The 13,255-nt window shown below is 45.5% G+C and overlaps 1 protein-coding gene across 3 annotated transcripts in view; it reads left to right on the top strand.

Moving 5' to 3' along the window:
- The window catches only part of LOC135221740 (uncharacterized), a 201,473-nt gene that overhangs the window by 10,778 nt on the left and 177,440 nt on the right, over positions 1 to 13,255 (top strand). For all 3 annotated transcript variants that reach the window (XM_064259547.1, XM_064259545.1, XM_064259546.1), the window contains exon 2: positions 1,403 to 1,555. In XM_064259547.1, coding sequence (XP_064115617.1) covers positions 1,466 to 1,555 — 90 coding nt within the window. In that variant the 5' untranslated portion in view covers positions 1,403 to 1,465. The remainder of the gene's footprint in view (positions 1 to 1,402; positions 1,556 to 13,255) is intronic.

Raw genomic sequence — 13,255 nt, 5'->3', positions numbered from 1 at the left:
AATATCTTACTCCTAAATAGACATGTCTGGCTTTGTTCCTTGCCCTTTCGTCACCATGGACACTGTTGCTTTACCTACCTACCTACATCCATCCTAAATTTTACCCAGTAAAATTTGCACAAAAGCTAGACAGTTAACTAGTATAGTAGCATAGGGGAGCCTGTGAAAGATAGTACTTGCTTATGAAATTACTCTTTTGGGGAGTTTTGATATGACATTGGACCCTACCTAGATGATGTTATGTTGGTTTAGGCTAAGTTATAACATGCGTAAAACTGGGTAATACTACGCAGCTTAGTTCCCGCCAGTTGGCGAACATACTATTTACTGCCCTTTGCTTATTTTTTTTATATTTATGCCTTTTTTGTATTTATGATGTTTACAGTCTTTTGTTTATGTTTTTATGTTCATCCCCAAGGAGCTGGTATGTACTAAACATGGTACCCATTTTGCACAAACTGATACTATACTATACTCTGTTTTTTTTCATCTGTCCATCCGGCTGTGGGGTTTTTGTATGGTAACACTGCGTCCCGGGCTTTAAATAATTACGCTACGTGTAAGTTTTAGGTAAATAAAAGGATATCTGGGTGTACATTTGCAACTGAAAAGTGTTTTAATAATTTACTGTATGCGAATTACACCATTATTATTCGAAATAGGTTATTGTTATTATTGTTGAATGTAAGCTCCCTTTTCGGGGTGGCGAATGGAACAGCCAGACGCAGTGGCGGGAAAATTGCTTCTCTCGCTGTTCACTACGGCAAGATGTCAACGTATTACTTCATTATACGTAAGTATATCAGTATGTACTGTTAATTTTTATAAAGTGCGTTTCAGCCAGATACGATATGACGTAACTTGGTTTAGCATCTGTTTGATGGAATTTGCGTCTGGCTGTTCCATTCGCCACCCCGAAAAGGCAGCTTACATTCGACAATAATACAATATCCTATTTCGAATATTAACGGTGTAATTCGCATACAGTAAATTATTAAAACACTTTTCAGTTGCAAATGTACAACCAAATATCCTTTATTTACCTAAAACTTACACATAGCGTAACTATTTCAAGCCCGGGACGCAGTGTTACCATACAAAAACACCACTGGCGGATGGACAGATGAAAAAAAACAGAGTATAGTTACCGAACCAGAGGGGTGCAGTGGCAGTCTTCAGTTTTACAATATTTCCCCATTAGAAGACCATCAGTGCTTAAAATATGCTTATAGGTTTCAGACCCATCAGGGGCTAGCCGTCATCAGAGTAAAGTCAACCGTGATCCATATTTAATTTTTTTATCATTCTTTGTTATTAGCCCCATTGCCAACTGCAGTATTATTAACAGATAAGATAGTTGCTTTGTATGAAATGCTGAAATTTTTCTGATTTTTTCTTTCAGGTGCAATTTTTGGATGATAGTTTTGAATCTTCCTTCAAAATAGACTGAAACTGAATTGAAGTTATGAGCTGCCCTAATTTCTTACGATTAAGATGCTTCCTGTGTTGCATTCCCTTGGAGAAGGGATGCATCATTGTTGGATTCTTCCATATGGTAAGTACTGTAATTAAGTAGTGAAAGGGACATATAATATGTCAATGCATATTGTCAACCATTGCTTTGTAAAGCCAGGCTATGTACAATAGCAGTAGTGACAGTTTTTAAAAATTACAGTTATATGTAAAGTTCTCCTGACATTGTACTAATGTAGGGCAGATTCTGGTAAATGTAAAGGATACGGCTGAACAAAGATAGTTTATTATTATTATAAAGGGATTTGACGTAAGGAACAATCTATTTTCTGGGGCGATTGCTCGTGTCGCCAGCGAAAATATCCTTTAATCTATTATTTCTAGGGTAAATGTACTAACACACATACCAGAGAATAAATAAAATAAAGAAAAAGGTCAGTATAACTGACTCGCTCACCCTCCAAGAGGGTGTCGGTATGAACACTAGGCGAGTGAGACCACTACCACGAGCCAAATACCAATAGAAATCTCCCACAACAAAAACCCTCCATGAGGAGAGCCGACCCACAGAGTGAGCAGCTCGTACTACTACTACTCCATCCCATGCTGCCGACTGCTGCGCCTCTGGTGGCCATCCTGAAGTTAGCAGACAATCTTGGGCGAAGGATGGGTAGGGTGGGATTTCGCTGGCGACACGAGCCAATCGCCCAGAAATAGATTTTTCCTTACGTCAAAATCCCTTTTCTGGGCTCAGCTCGTGTCGCTGCGCGAAATCGTACCAGAGAAATAGCACAAGATTGTAAACAAAAGTAATAAAATAAATCAGAATAGGTCTCAAATAAAAAATAAAGTAAATATAAAAAGAATATAATTGCTAAAAAGATACAAATACAGTGATACAAAAATAAAAATATGCTTAAATTACCCCTTAATTCTAAAACATGTTTCTTAACATAAGGTAATTTACATATGACAGAGGTAAATTGGCCTTACATGTAACAAAATGGTATCTGTGTAAAGGCATGTATCAAAAATATAATAGCAATTAAAACAATCAAATGAACAAATTAATCAACAATGATAATATATAAGGAATGTATATGACTTAATATACAAAACCCGTAACCATTATAAATGAGATGTATCCCCTAGCATAAAAATAAGGGGGTAACATCCATGAGATCAATATCCATAATCATCTGTGAGTGTCCCTAGCAAAAAAAATAAGGGGCACCCACTACATCATCATAAAAGCAGCTAAGGCACAAAGGGTGAATGGAAATGAACACGGTAGGAATAGACGAACTGTTGGGTGAAGCAGGTAGAAAGGAGGACTGAATCTTCTACTACAAATTAACTAGAGTCAGGGGAAACTATGTTTCCCGCTGCTACTGCTGAAAATTTCAGAGCTTCCAAGGACTTAAGGTAATGACGTTTGAACACTGTCGGCGATTTCCATCCGGTATACTTTTTCAACTCATCGAAGTTCATGTGTTGGAAATAATTAATTGAGGTGGCTACTTGCTCTGACATCATGTGCTTTTGGGAAAGAGTCAGGATTGGCTTGTTTAATAAAGTACAGGATTTGTTGCCTGATGCCTTTAATGGATAAAGTTCCACCTTTCCCTCTTAAAGAGGGGCCCCGATGAGGATGAGGAGGTCCTGGATAGAAAGGCTCGTAAGGTTGAAACTGGACAAAGGGATACATCTTGTGGAAGAGGGTAGTACTTTCCAAGGTTCCCACCTCATCAAAGGATCTTCATTCTTTGCCAAAAGCTACGTTCCGGAGAAAGTAGGACTTCCCCTGTGGGAAGGAATTGAATATGACGATCTCTGGATAAAGCCGACAGTTCTGAAATTCTTGCTCCTGAAGCCAGGCTTAATAAAAATAGGGTTTTCCTTAGGAGCATCATAAACGAGCATGTGTCATTATCGGTTTCGGAAGCCAGTTTTAGAACATCGTTTAAGAACCATGAAACTGACGTAGCCTCACAGAAGGCCTAAGTCTAGCACATGCCTTAGGAATAGACGAGAAGTAGGTATCCGTCAAGTCTATGTTAAATCCAAATTGAAATATCTTTTTCAAGGCTGACTTGTTTGTCGTAATCGTGCTAGCTGCTAAACCTTTTTCAAATAAGGATCTGAAGAAGGATATAGCTGAATTAACTGTCATGATTCTGATATCTGACTCTCTCAGGAAGGTTGCTAACTTTTTGACAGCAGCATCATACTGCCTCAAAGTTGAATCCCTTTTATCGGATTTCCAAGAAGAGAATATTCTGAGGGTCAATATTCGCATCTCTTTTTGCCGCAAACTTCATGAAATCCATAAAGTTAGGGTTTTGAGAATCCCTGAGGAGCGAACACAGTCTTCGTTTGTACTGACTGGGAGAGCTTGGGACTGGGGATCCGAAGAGGACGAAGGCCCAGTTCCAGAATTAGGGATACCAATTGCTCTTCGGCCAGTCTGGGGCTACTAGAGCCACTTGACCCTTGAATGTCCTGAGTTTGTTCAATACTTTCATAAGGAATTTTCACTGGAGGGAAGACGTAAATCTTCTCCCAGTTGTTTCCAGTCCAGAGCCAGGGCGTCCGTGGCGTAAGCCAGAGGGTCCAGTTGGGGCTACATAACACGGTAGTTTTTTGTTCTTCTTGGGATGCGAAGAGATCCACCTGTAGCCCTGGACTCTTTGAAGGATCCATTGGAAACGAACTGTTGCTAGTGACCATTCCGACTCTAGGGGTACTGATCGGGATAGGGCGTCTGCTATGACGTTTCTCACTCCAGCTATGTGAGTGGAGGAAAGATGCCAACTGAACTGTCTGCCAGGGAGAAGATGGCTACCATGACGTGATTTTAGATGACGTGACTTGGAGCCTCCTCTGTTTATACAATGTACTACCACTGCGCTGTCCAGGACTAGCTTTATGTGGGAGTACTTTGGTGGGTGTAACCTTTTTAGAGTCAAGAACACTGCCATTGCCTCCAGTACGTTTATATGGAACTGACGGAACTGGAGTGACCAAATCCCTTGAACCTTTTTGACCTGGGAATACCCTCCCCAGCCGCTTAAGGACGCGTCTGTGTGGATGGTGATCCCTGGTGGAGGGAACTGAAGGGGTACTGACACTGATAGATTCTTGACTTTTGCCCACGGCCGAAGCCGATTCTTTAGAATCAGAGGCACTGAGGATAGCTTGTCCCTGGACCTGACATTTGCTCGCGAGCGCCAGATCCTGGTTAGGTCTTTCAGTTTGGCTTTTCATTAAGACGTTCGTTACTGATGCAAACGGAGAGAGCCGAGGATCCTTTCCTGAGCTCTCCTTGATGCTAGTTTGTGACTTAGAAATTGCTTGACTGACTTCGCTATTTCTTTCCTTTTGGTAGATGGAATCGACAGAGTGTGGGAGGATAGATTCCATTGAATGCCTAGCCACTGAAAGTTTGACTCTGGAGTGAGTCTTGACTTGGACTTGTTTATCTTGAATCCTAGATAATAGGAACTGGATCACTTTCAGTGTAGCCTTGTTGCATTCCTCGACTGATGGGGCCCAGATCAACCAATCGTCGAGATACGCCACTACCATAATCCCTTGCGATCTGAGTTGTTGCACTACCACTTCCGCTAGCTTCGTGAAACACCTGGGTGCCACGTTGAGTCCGAATGGAACTACCTTGAAGGAGAATGTCTGGTCTCCTATCTTGAATCCCAGATACGGACGGAAGTGTCCTTGCAATAGGGATATGATAGTAGGCGTCTGTAAGATCGATAGAGGTGGTGACGGCCCCACGGGAAGGGGAAGTAAGGTCCGCACCTGTGAGATCGTGAGCATCTTGAACTTGTCGCAGCGGATGGCTAAGTTTAAGCGGAACAAAAAAAAAGTCTAAGATTTACCCTTCTTTTTTGTGAGCCTTTCTTTGGCACGCTGAACAGCGACCCTTGAAATTTTAATCTCTTGACTCTCGCTATAGCTCCTTTCTGAAGGAGGTCCTCTGCGTACTCTGTCAATTCTTTGGAAGGAAGTTGACGGAAAGGTCTGGCTGGAGGTGGGTTCGTCAACCAGCTCCAACCCAGCCTTTTGACACTATGCTCTGAGCCCACTGGCTGAAGTTCCACGGTGGCGAAAGTGAAACAGCCTCCCTCCTACCTGAAGTTCTTCATTGGTTCTGGTAACCGCCTCGGCCTCCTCTGAAGTGCTTTCCCCTATTAAAGGGGCCTCCCGATCCTCTCCCACGAAAGGACCGCTTACCTCTGCCTCCCTTACCCGAGCGGTCATACTTCTGAGAAGCTTGACTCTCGAAGGCTTGATTGTAAGCTGGAGAGATGGCGTATGAGGTAGAGGGTTGAGGCTGAGGGGATATCACATAAATTGGCTGTGATTGACCTTAGAAGTGGAAGGTTGGGCTGTCTGCACTAACGGCACTGCGGAAACTTGTTGAGGAAAAGCGGTGGTTGCTTCTTCTGGTAAGGTTGGAAAAACGCCTGGGTTTCCTCTGTCCCTTACTTTAGGTGTCAGGTCTTGCCTCCTCCTAGCCCGTAAGGCCCCAACGGTCCTTAAGGCTCTGGTTCAACCTTCGTAGCCTCTGCCTGGACTTCCTTAACCATAGCCTCTGGGAAGAGATCTGCGCCCAGATGTTAGAGGAGAGTAACCTATTCGGCTCATGTCGAATGGTTGCCTCTAGCATGACATGCTTCCTACAATTCGTTCTAGCAGTGGCGAAAACTCGAACATATCTGACTGCACCGTTTGAGTCAGGGCTTTGGTCATAAGCTTAAAAATTGGTTCTGATCCATAGGCCATGGTTGCTACCTCAGACATAGCCATAGAGTTGATTGATCTGGCTAGTCGTGATTTTGCGTCAAATTCAGCCTGAATAAGCTATCTGGGAGCCTGGGTAGCTTTTCACCAAACTGCTCCATAGCACAGTCCGGTTTGAGTTTGCCAGCTGAGAATGTATTCGGCAAGTTCTTCCCACAATTTCTCCAATTGAAGGAGTAACGGAGATGTGGGATCTGCTTCTTTCAACTGAGGCTGGGTTCCTTCCCCCTTCTGGGCCGCTGAGATGGTCGACCTTGCTATCTTCGTTAGGAACGGAGCGGGGTACTCTCATCCATTGTGAAAATGGTAAAGGGACTTTTAAATGGTTGTATCTTGGTGTTAGAACAATCCATGTCCTCTAAACATCTGAGCCATTCTCTCTGAGCCTGGTCTCGTGAATAGAGGACTGTCTCCTTTGGTACCCTATCGTCCCGAACCATAGCCGAAGGCGTGAGCCTTGCGTAGCCTATGAAAGGAGGCTGTAGGCCTTCCGGGTAGAACTCGAAGTCCTCTATTCTTCGAGTTCCAAACTCCGGTATGGAGATGAGACCGTCCTGGAAGGGGCGTATGACGCTACTCTCCATGGGTTGTTCATAGAGAAAGCAGGAAGTGAGTCATACGGAGGAAGCTGAGTTCCACTTGTGTTGGAAAGTGAGGGAGAGGCTAGAGGAGCTTCTCTTAGCCCGGCTATAATAGTATCTTGGGAAGTGATCCTATCCGACAGGCGAGAGATCATTTGTTCCATACTACTCTTTAGGGACCCAACTAGGTCGCCCACCTGTTGCAACAGGCCAGCATTGGAGTCCAAAGCCGGAGCTGCTGCGGAGGTGGAGGGGAGGCTCTGAATTGGAACCAATGGTAGCGGAACTGGTGATTCTGCCGGAGTGCGAGATCTCTCCTTGGATTTACTTTTTGAGGACTTAGAGCCGGAGCTAGAAGCTTTAGACCTGTCCTCCCCTGGGGGCCGGGATTGTGAGCCGGAGACTTACGTGAGGAAGAAGACGAGGGACGTCTTCTTAGACGACGATGACGTCTTAGTCAAGGTCCATCACTTTAGCCTTGACCTTAGGTCTAACCGAAGCCTCAGGAGGAGTATATAATTCATCACCCGTAAAGCCTTGGAAGGATGAGAGGTTTGCAGGGGTAGAAGAAACAGTCACACCCAAGGGCGACCCTTGGGTGCCCACCTTACTTACCTCGACCAACAGGTCGTCTATACCTACCATCGGTTCAACATTAATATCCAGGGTTGCGACATCCGTGGAGATATCCTGGTCTTGTTCAGTTAAGGAGGCCGCCAGCTGTTGTTGGATGAAGGCGATAGTCGGGTCCGCCTCTACTGGGTCGACGTAACCTGTCGCCTTGCCTCCGGGGAAGATTAATAGTGCTAACCGCTTCTCGAGGATGTAGGGCTGACCCTTGGCGGCGTTCTTGCCAAAACCTCCGACCCAGGCCCCGCAGGGTAGCCAGTGCGGTTATCCCTTTACTGCCGGAGCCTGTAAGAGAGGGCGTATTTTAGATTTAAGAATCACTTAAAACTAAAACTTAGAGTATAACTTAAACTAGATGCCTTAAGTTAAAGTAAATGATGAAAACTTAAGCACTAAAAAAGAAGCGGAGCAGCTACTGGAGATGGAAATACTTACCCCTTCCAAAAGCTGGCTCACCAGATCGTAACATATGGTACACGTCTCATGGTACCAGACCTGGATGTCCCCGTGCGGAGTCGCGCATGGAGCATGGGACCGGCAAACTTCGTGTCCACAGGGGTCCTGAAGTGTAGCGGAACATCCCGGATGCTCACAGTTGGTGGCCTGTAAGTGGGAAGACACATGAGTATCTTAAAAGGCATCACTTACAGACTAAAGGACAAAAGAACTCCGTTACATGCCGGAGCTCGGAAAAAATTTGGGCATAACCCCTCCCTGCATTGCCTGAATAGGCAATAATCCCGGAGAGATCCGGTAAGATATGAAAGGGAGGGGGATGGTTTAAGGTACTTAAGATAAACTTATAGATAACTTAAACCTAAACACAAGCGAACCGGACTAGGTCCAGTGTGAAGCGGAGTGTAGTAACTCAGCAATACGGTAAGGTTAGTAGTGACCTACTGTATGTTTCCGGTCCCACTCTGCTGGGGTGGACTAGCCCCTTCCGCCCTGGATACCAGGACTCCGATCAGGGAGGAGCCTCTAGTAAGGAGGGAAAGGGCGAGAGGACATACATGCTCGAGCTAGCCCGGAGCGACAAGGTAGTAACAGAGGGGGGGAAGGCCAGGGCCCCCCACAACGTACCACCTGGCCGGACCGAGAAGCCGGAGAGGTCGAGACCAGTCTGGGTCTGTCCCCGACTCCCTAGCCCCTCCGCCTGAGGGGAAGAGAGGGAGGCAGGCTCGGGTATGCGGAGCGAGCATGGGCAGACCGACCCACCCCCAGCCCGACTCTATGGAGAGGGGAGGGGGGGGAAGGGTGACTGGGCAGGCGTCTGGCTGTCCCGTGATCACGAAGTGACCACGAGGTCGGTAAAAACTGAAATACGAGAACCAAACCTAGGCCAACCAACTGATCAGAGAGAAGCTATCGGGAAGCAACTTGAACTGAAAAAAGCGTAGCATACAGGCCCACAGGGCTAAAACCAACTGATCAGAGAGATGCTATAGGGAAGCAACCGAACCTGATCAGCGGTAGTATAGGCTCTATGAGCCAGGACCTAGGCTAAGCCAGACGCCTAACTAACCTAACGATGACAAAATACATATAATAAATAAAAATAAAATGAAAGAGAGAAAGTAATATAGCAGAGAAAAAATCCAGGAGTGTACGACTAACCCGAAGGCAAGTCTACCACTCCAAAGCTAGTCAGAGGCCGATACTAAGAACCTGGACTAGGGTCTGGATAGAAAAAGCCTACATAAGGTGAAATACATGCATGCATGACAACCTGAGTAGACCTTAATCTAAACAAAGCGGATAATCAAATAGAGCGTACATAAATAAGGGATGTTCTAGGTATGGGAGACCAAGAACGAACCCATCACGCGGCAGAACCATGCTGCCATGCTCCGACCCCGAGAACGTATTTATACCTAAAAAACGGCAAATACTGTCTCAGGGACGGAAAAAAACCAACTAACCGTAAATACTGAGTACTTAACTTAGCTGCTGCGATAGCTGCACGCTCCATTATAGTAAAAATCCAACGAAAGGGCACAAAAAACACAGAGAGAAAAATAGCACAAGTGACTCGTGTGCGCTAACTTAAAAGGATGGCCACCAGAGGCGCAGCAGTCAGGCAGCATGGGATGGAGTAGTAGTAGTACGAGCTGCTCACTCTGTCGGGTCGCTCTCCTCATGGAGGGTTTTTGTTGTGGGAGATTTCTATTGGTATTTGGCTCGTGGTAGTGGTCTCACTCGCCTAGTGTTCATACCGACACCCTCTTGGAGGGTGAGCGAGTCAGTTATACTGACCTTTTTCTTTATTTATTTATTCTCTGGTATGTGTTAGTACATTTACCCTAGAAATAATAGATTAAAGGATATTTCGCGCAGCGACACGAGCTGAGCCCAGAAATGTAATTTTTTGCACTGGAGAGTATGGAAAATGTGCATAATGCAGTACAGATGAGATCATTTGACAAATTTACCCAGAAAATGAGAAATTTACCATCTTTAGTTCATATTTACTCTCATCCCTTAGGGGCTGGTACTACACATGGCACCCTGAGGAGCTTAGCTTCCACCGTGTTTAGTACCCACTCCTTTGGAATCTACGTAAAAAGATGCACAAAAGACAGTAAATTTCCCATACATTGGTACATTTCTCAAAATGTCTCACCTGTCCTGCATCATATAAAACATTTTCGATATTGTTTAACCAAAAACTTATATTAATAAACGACATCCTTGTGTGGCTGTCTCCTCTACATTTAAGCAGATTCCAACAAACTCCTAAGAAAAATTAACTCTCGAGGTAACCTCCACCACTTAAATAGGTATTCATCATTTCCAAAAGAATAGTTCCTATAGGGGGTTAGTGCCATGAGTGCACCTCATGTGGTGCAATGTAGGCATTACTTAAGGTTCTTTGCAGTATCCCTTCGGCCCCTAGCTGCAACTACTTTCATTAATTTTACGGTACCCCCTTTCATATTATCTTTCTTCCATCTTATTTTCCACCCTTTCCTAACAATTGATTCATAGTGGAACTGCGAGGCTTTCCTCCTGTTACACCTTTCAAACTTTTTCACTGTCAATTTCCGTTTCAGCGCTGAATGGCCTTATTTGCCTATTGCTTGGCATTTTGCCTAAAACCTATAAAACCAAACCAAACCAAAGTTTGTGCTTTTGCAGGGACATTAGAGAAATATTCAAAACAGTTTTGCCATACACAACCATCACTTCATGATTCCTTAACCCTTTGAGGATGGGGTTGTGGGTTCAAATCTGTCTAACTCTTAACTGACCTAGTGAAAATTTCTAGCAGTAATTTTCTTCTATGGCTCTGTAACATTAACCTGCATGCTATGTTAATGAATATGGTGTCATTTGTTCATACACGAACAAACCTTCAATCTTAACAATAGGATAATTTCTAGCGCCTCGCTGGATCCAGTTAAAAAACAGATAAAAGTAAGGAATCTTTTGATATCTAGCAACGCATGCGTATATTGGGTGAAGAATGGTCAAAGACCATTCACCTACGCCAACGCGTCAGTCTTTTCTTAACCGCCTGGGCGAGTGTAGTGGTTAACTTCTCTTGGCCTTCACCCAGTTCATTGCCTGTTTAACTTGTGTTTAGTGTGTGTGTGTGTGTTTGCTGATATTATGACTACTTCTGCTATTTCTTGGCCTTGTCAAAGTGTGTGCCCCGGAATTCCAAGTTTTGTGTGTTCTCGTTTTTTGGCTTCGGCGGCGACCGATCCCCACATCACATGTAGCAGGTGCCATTCTAATTTTTGTACTATGACGAATCCTTGCACAGAATGCCGGGCATGGCTTAAGAGCAGTGGAAGTCATTTTTTAGTAAGAGAGAGCATCACAGGGTTTCGACTCTTCCTTTTTGGGAAGATTTTTACACCTCTTCCGATGCTTCGTCTCCTGCAGTACCAGCCCACCCCCATAGTAGTATTGTCCTGAGTCTCCTTCCTTTTCTTCCATTGATTCGTCGCTGGAAGTATTGGGAGGCCACCAGGCTGATTTTTGTATGTCACCCCTTCTTCTTCAGGAGTTAATTTGATTCCCGGGAAGGGGGAGGCTTTTTCATCATCTCATTTATTCCAGAGTCGGAGGCATCCAAGATGGCGGCGATTTGAAGACACTCGGGCTAGGGGGTCCCCTGTCCTGGGAGAGGTTGCTTGCACACTTTTTGGACCCCCCCCTCCTCAGGCTGGCTAGATCATACCCCCTCCTCCCAGCCTCGTCTTCGTGGGTAGCCGAGGTCAGCCATCTTGTATTGCTCCGCCAGTGACTGTTGCAGCTTCTTCGAGTTGGAGGTAAGCTGTGGCGTCAGCCTCGTTGATGAAATCAGGGGTTCCATCGTTGTGTATTCCTCCGCCAGTGGCGTCTGATTCCCCTTCACACCGAAGGGAAGCCATGACATCATCTCCACTTGTGATGTTACTCCCAGTCGCTCCTCTGCACTGCCTCTCTCAGCCGTGACGTCATCCCTGCCGCCCGGTTCACTACATCTCCCTTCTATGTCATCGGAGCCTTCGCTTGCAGATCAGTCTGAGGTTATATGCCAGGTAGTGCCTAAGAGGTTGGACTCTGTTTTGGATGATAAGTTGGCTGCATTGTCAGTTGGGGGGACTGGAAGGAAACATGTTGCTTCGTCCCCGCCTCCTGTGAAGAGATCGCATAAGAAGCCAGTGCTGTCTTCCTCTCCCTCTTCCCCCTCTACGCCACGTCAGCGTATCAAGAGTTGGAAGGCTAAGGACTTTGCTCTTTCTTCGCCTACAAGGGAGGAACAACGCAGATGTGTTTTTGAGTGATGGTGTTTCGGAGAGTGTTAATGTATCTTCCCTTGTGTAATCTGCAGTGGCTGCTTCGTCCTCTGCTTCAAATCACGGGCGTGTTGCAACCTTCCCGTCCATGCACATCGCGAGTGTGTTGTAACCTCCCCCATCCATGCACATCGCAAGTGTGTTGCAACCTCCCCTGTCCATGCACATGATGTAAGTGCTCCTTCTTCTCCAAGGCCTATTCGTCTCTGTAAGGATCTCAAGGCGACTGTCAAGAGGTCGAAGGTGGTGAGCGCAAAGTTGGTGCAGCAGGAGTGTTTGCCTGCCCCTCTCACTGGTGCTTCTAAGAGTTTGATTCTCGAGTGTTCAGGATTCCTCTACAACTCACATTCGTAAGTCTGCCACAGCCGTGACCATTCACGGACATGTTAATGAATCATCTGTTGGAGGAGAATATAGTGATGTTCCTAGTGTTATAGTGGGTTCATCTCAGGAGCCGATGCGTGGACCCAGCCCAGACAGGTTAGTTGGTGTTTCGGGCTGTTTGGCTGCTTATCCTACCGTTAATTTTAATGGGGAAGGTGCCTTAGAAGAGCCTACACATCCTTCTCGTCGTCGGTCTCCATTGCCGGAGCAGGAGGAGGGAGACATACATACAAGAGTTTTTGTCTTCCTTTTCGGAAGTTGTTGATCTCATTTATGGGTTCAACAATTTGGAAATTAGGTCTCAGGCTCGGTCGTCTTACACTCTTTCTTGCTTAGAAGCCTTGGTGGGAGCTACGCAGGATCCCAATCATCTCTTCAGCTTCCATTGTCGGGGCACGTCCAGTCAGTCTTGCATAAGGTTAACGCCTCTGTTTCGGACCAGGATGGTTCGCTTCACTCTAGGGGCTCTGCCAAGCTACTACCCCCGCCTCTCACGAGGCATAGGAAGTACTATGCTACGAACTCTGCTTTTTGATGTCGCACCATCTTAACCTAGACGTCATTCGCCTGAAGCCG

This window comes from Macrobrachium nipponense, chromosome 3, assembly GCF_015104395.2.
Source record: "Macrobrachium nipponense isolate FS-2020 chromosome 3, ASM1510439v2, whole genome shotgun sequence".
NCBI classification, from domain to species: Eukaryota; Metazoa; Arthropoda; class Malacostraca; order Decapoda; family Palaemonidae; genus Macrobrachium; species Macrobrachium nipponense.
The sequence above is the reverse complement of the archived record's forward strand: the minus strand, read 5'-3'. Positions and strand labels throughout refer to the sequence as shown.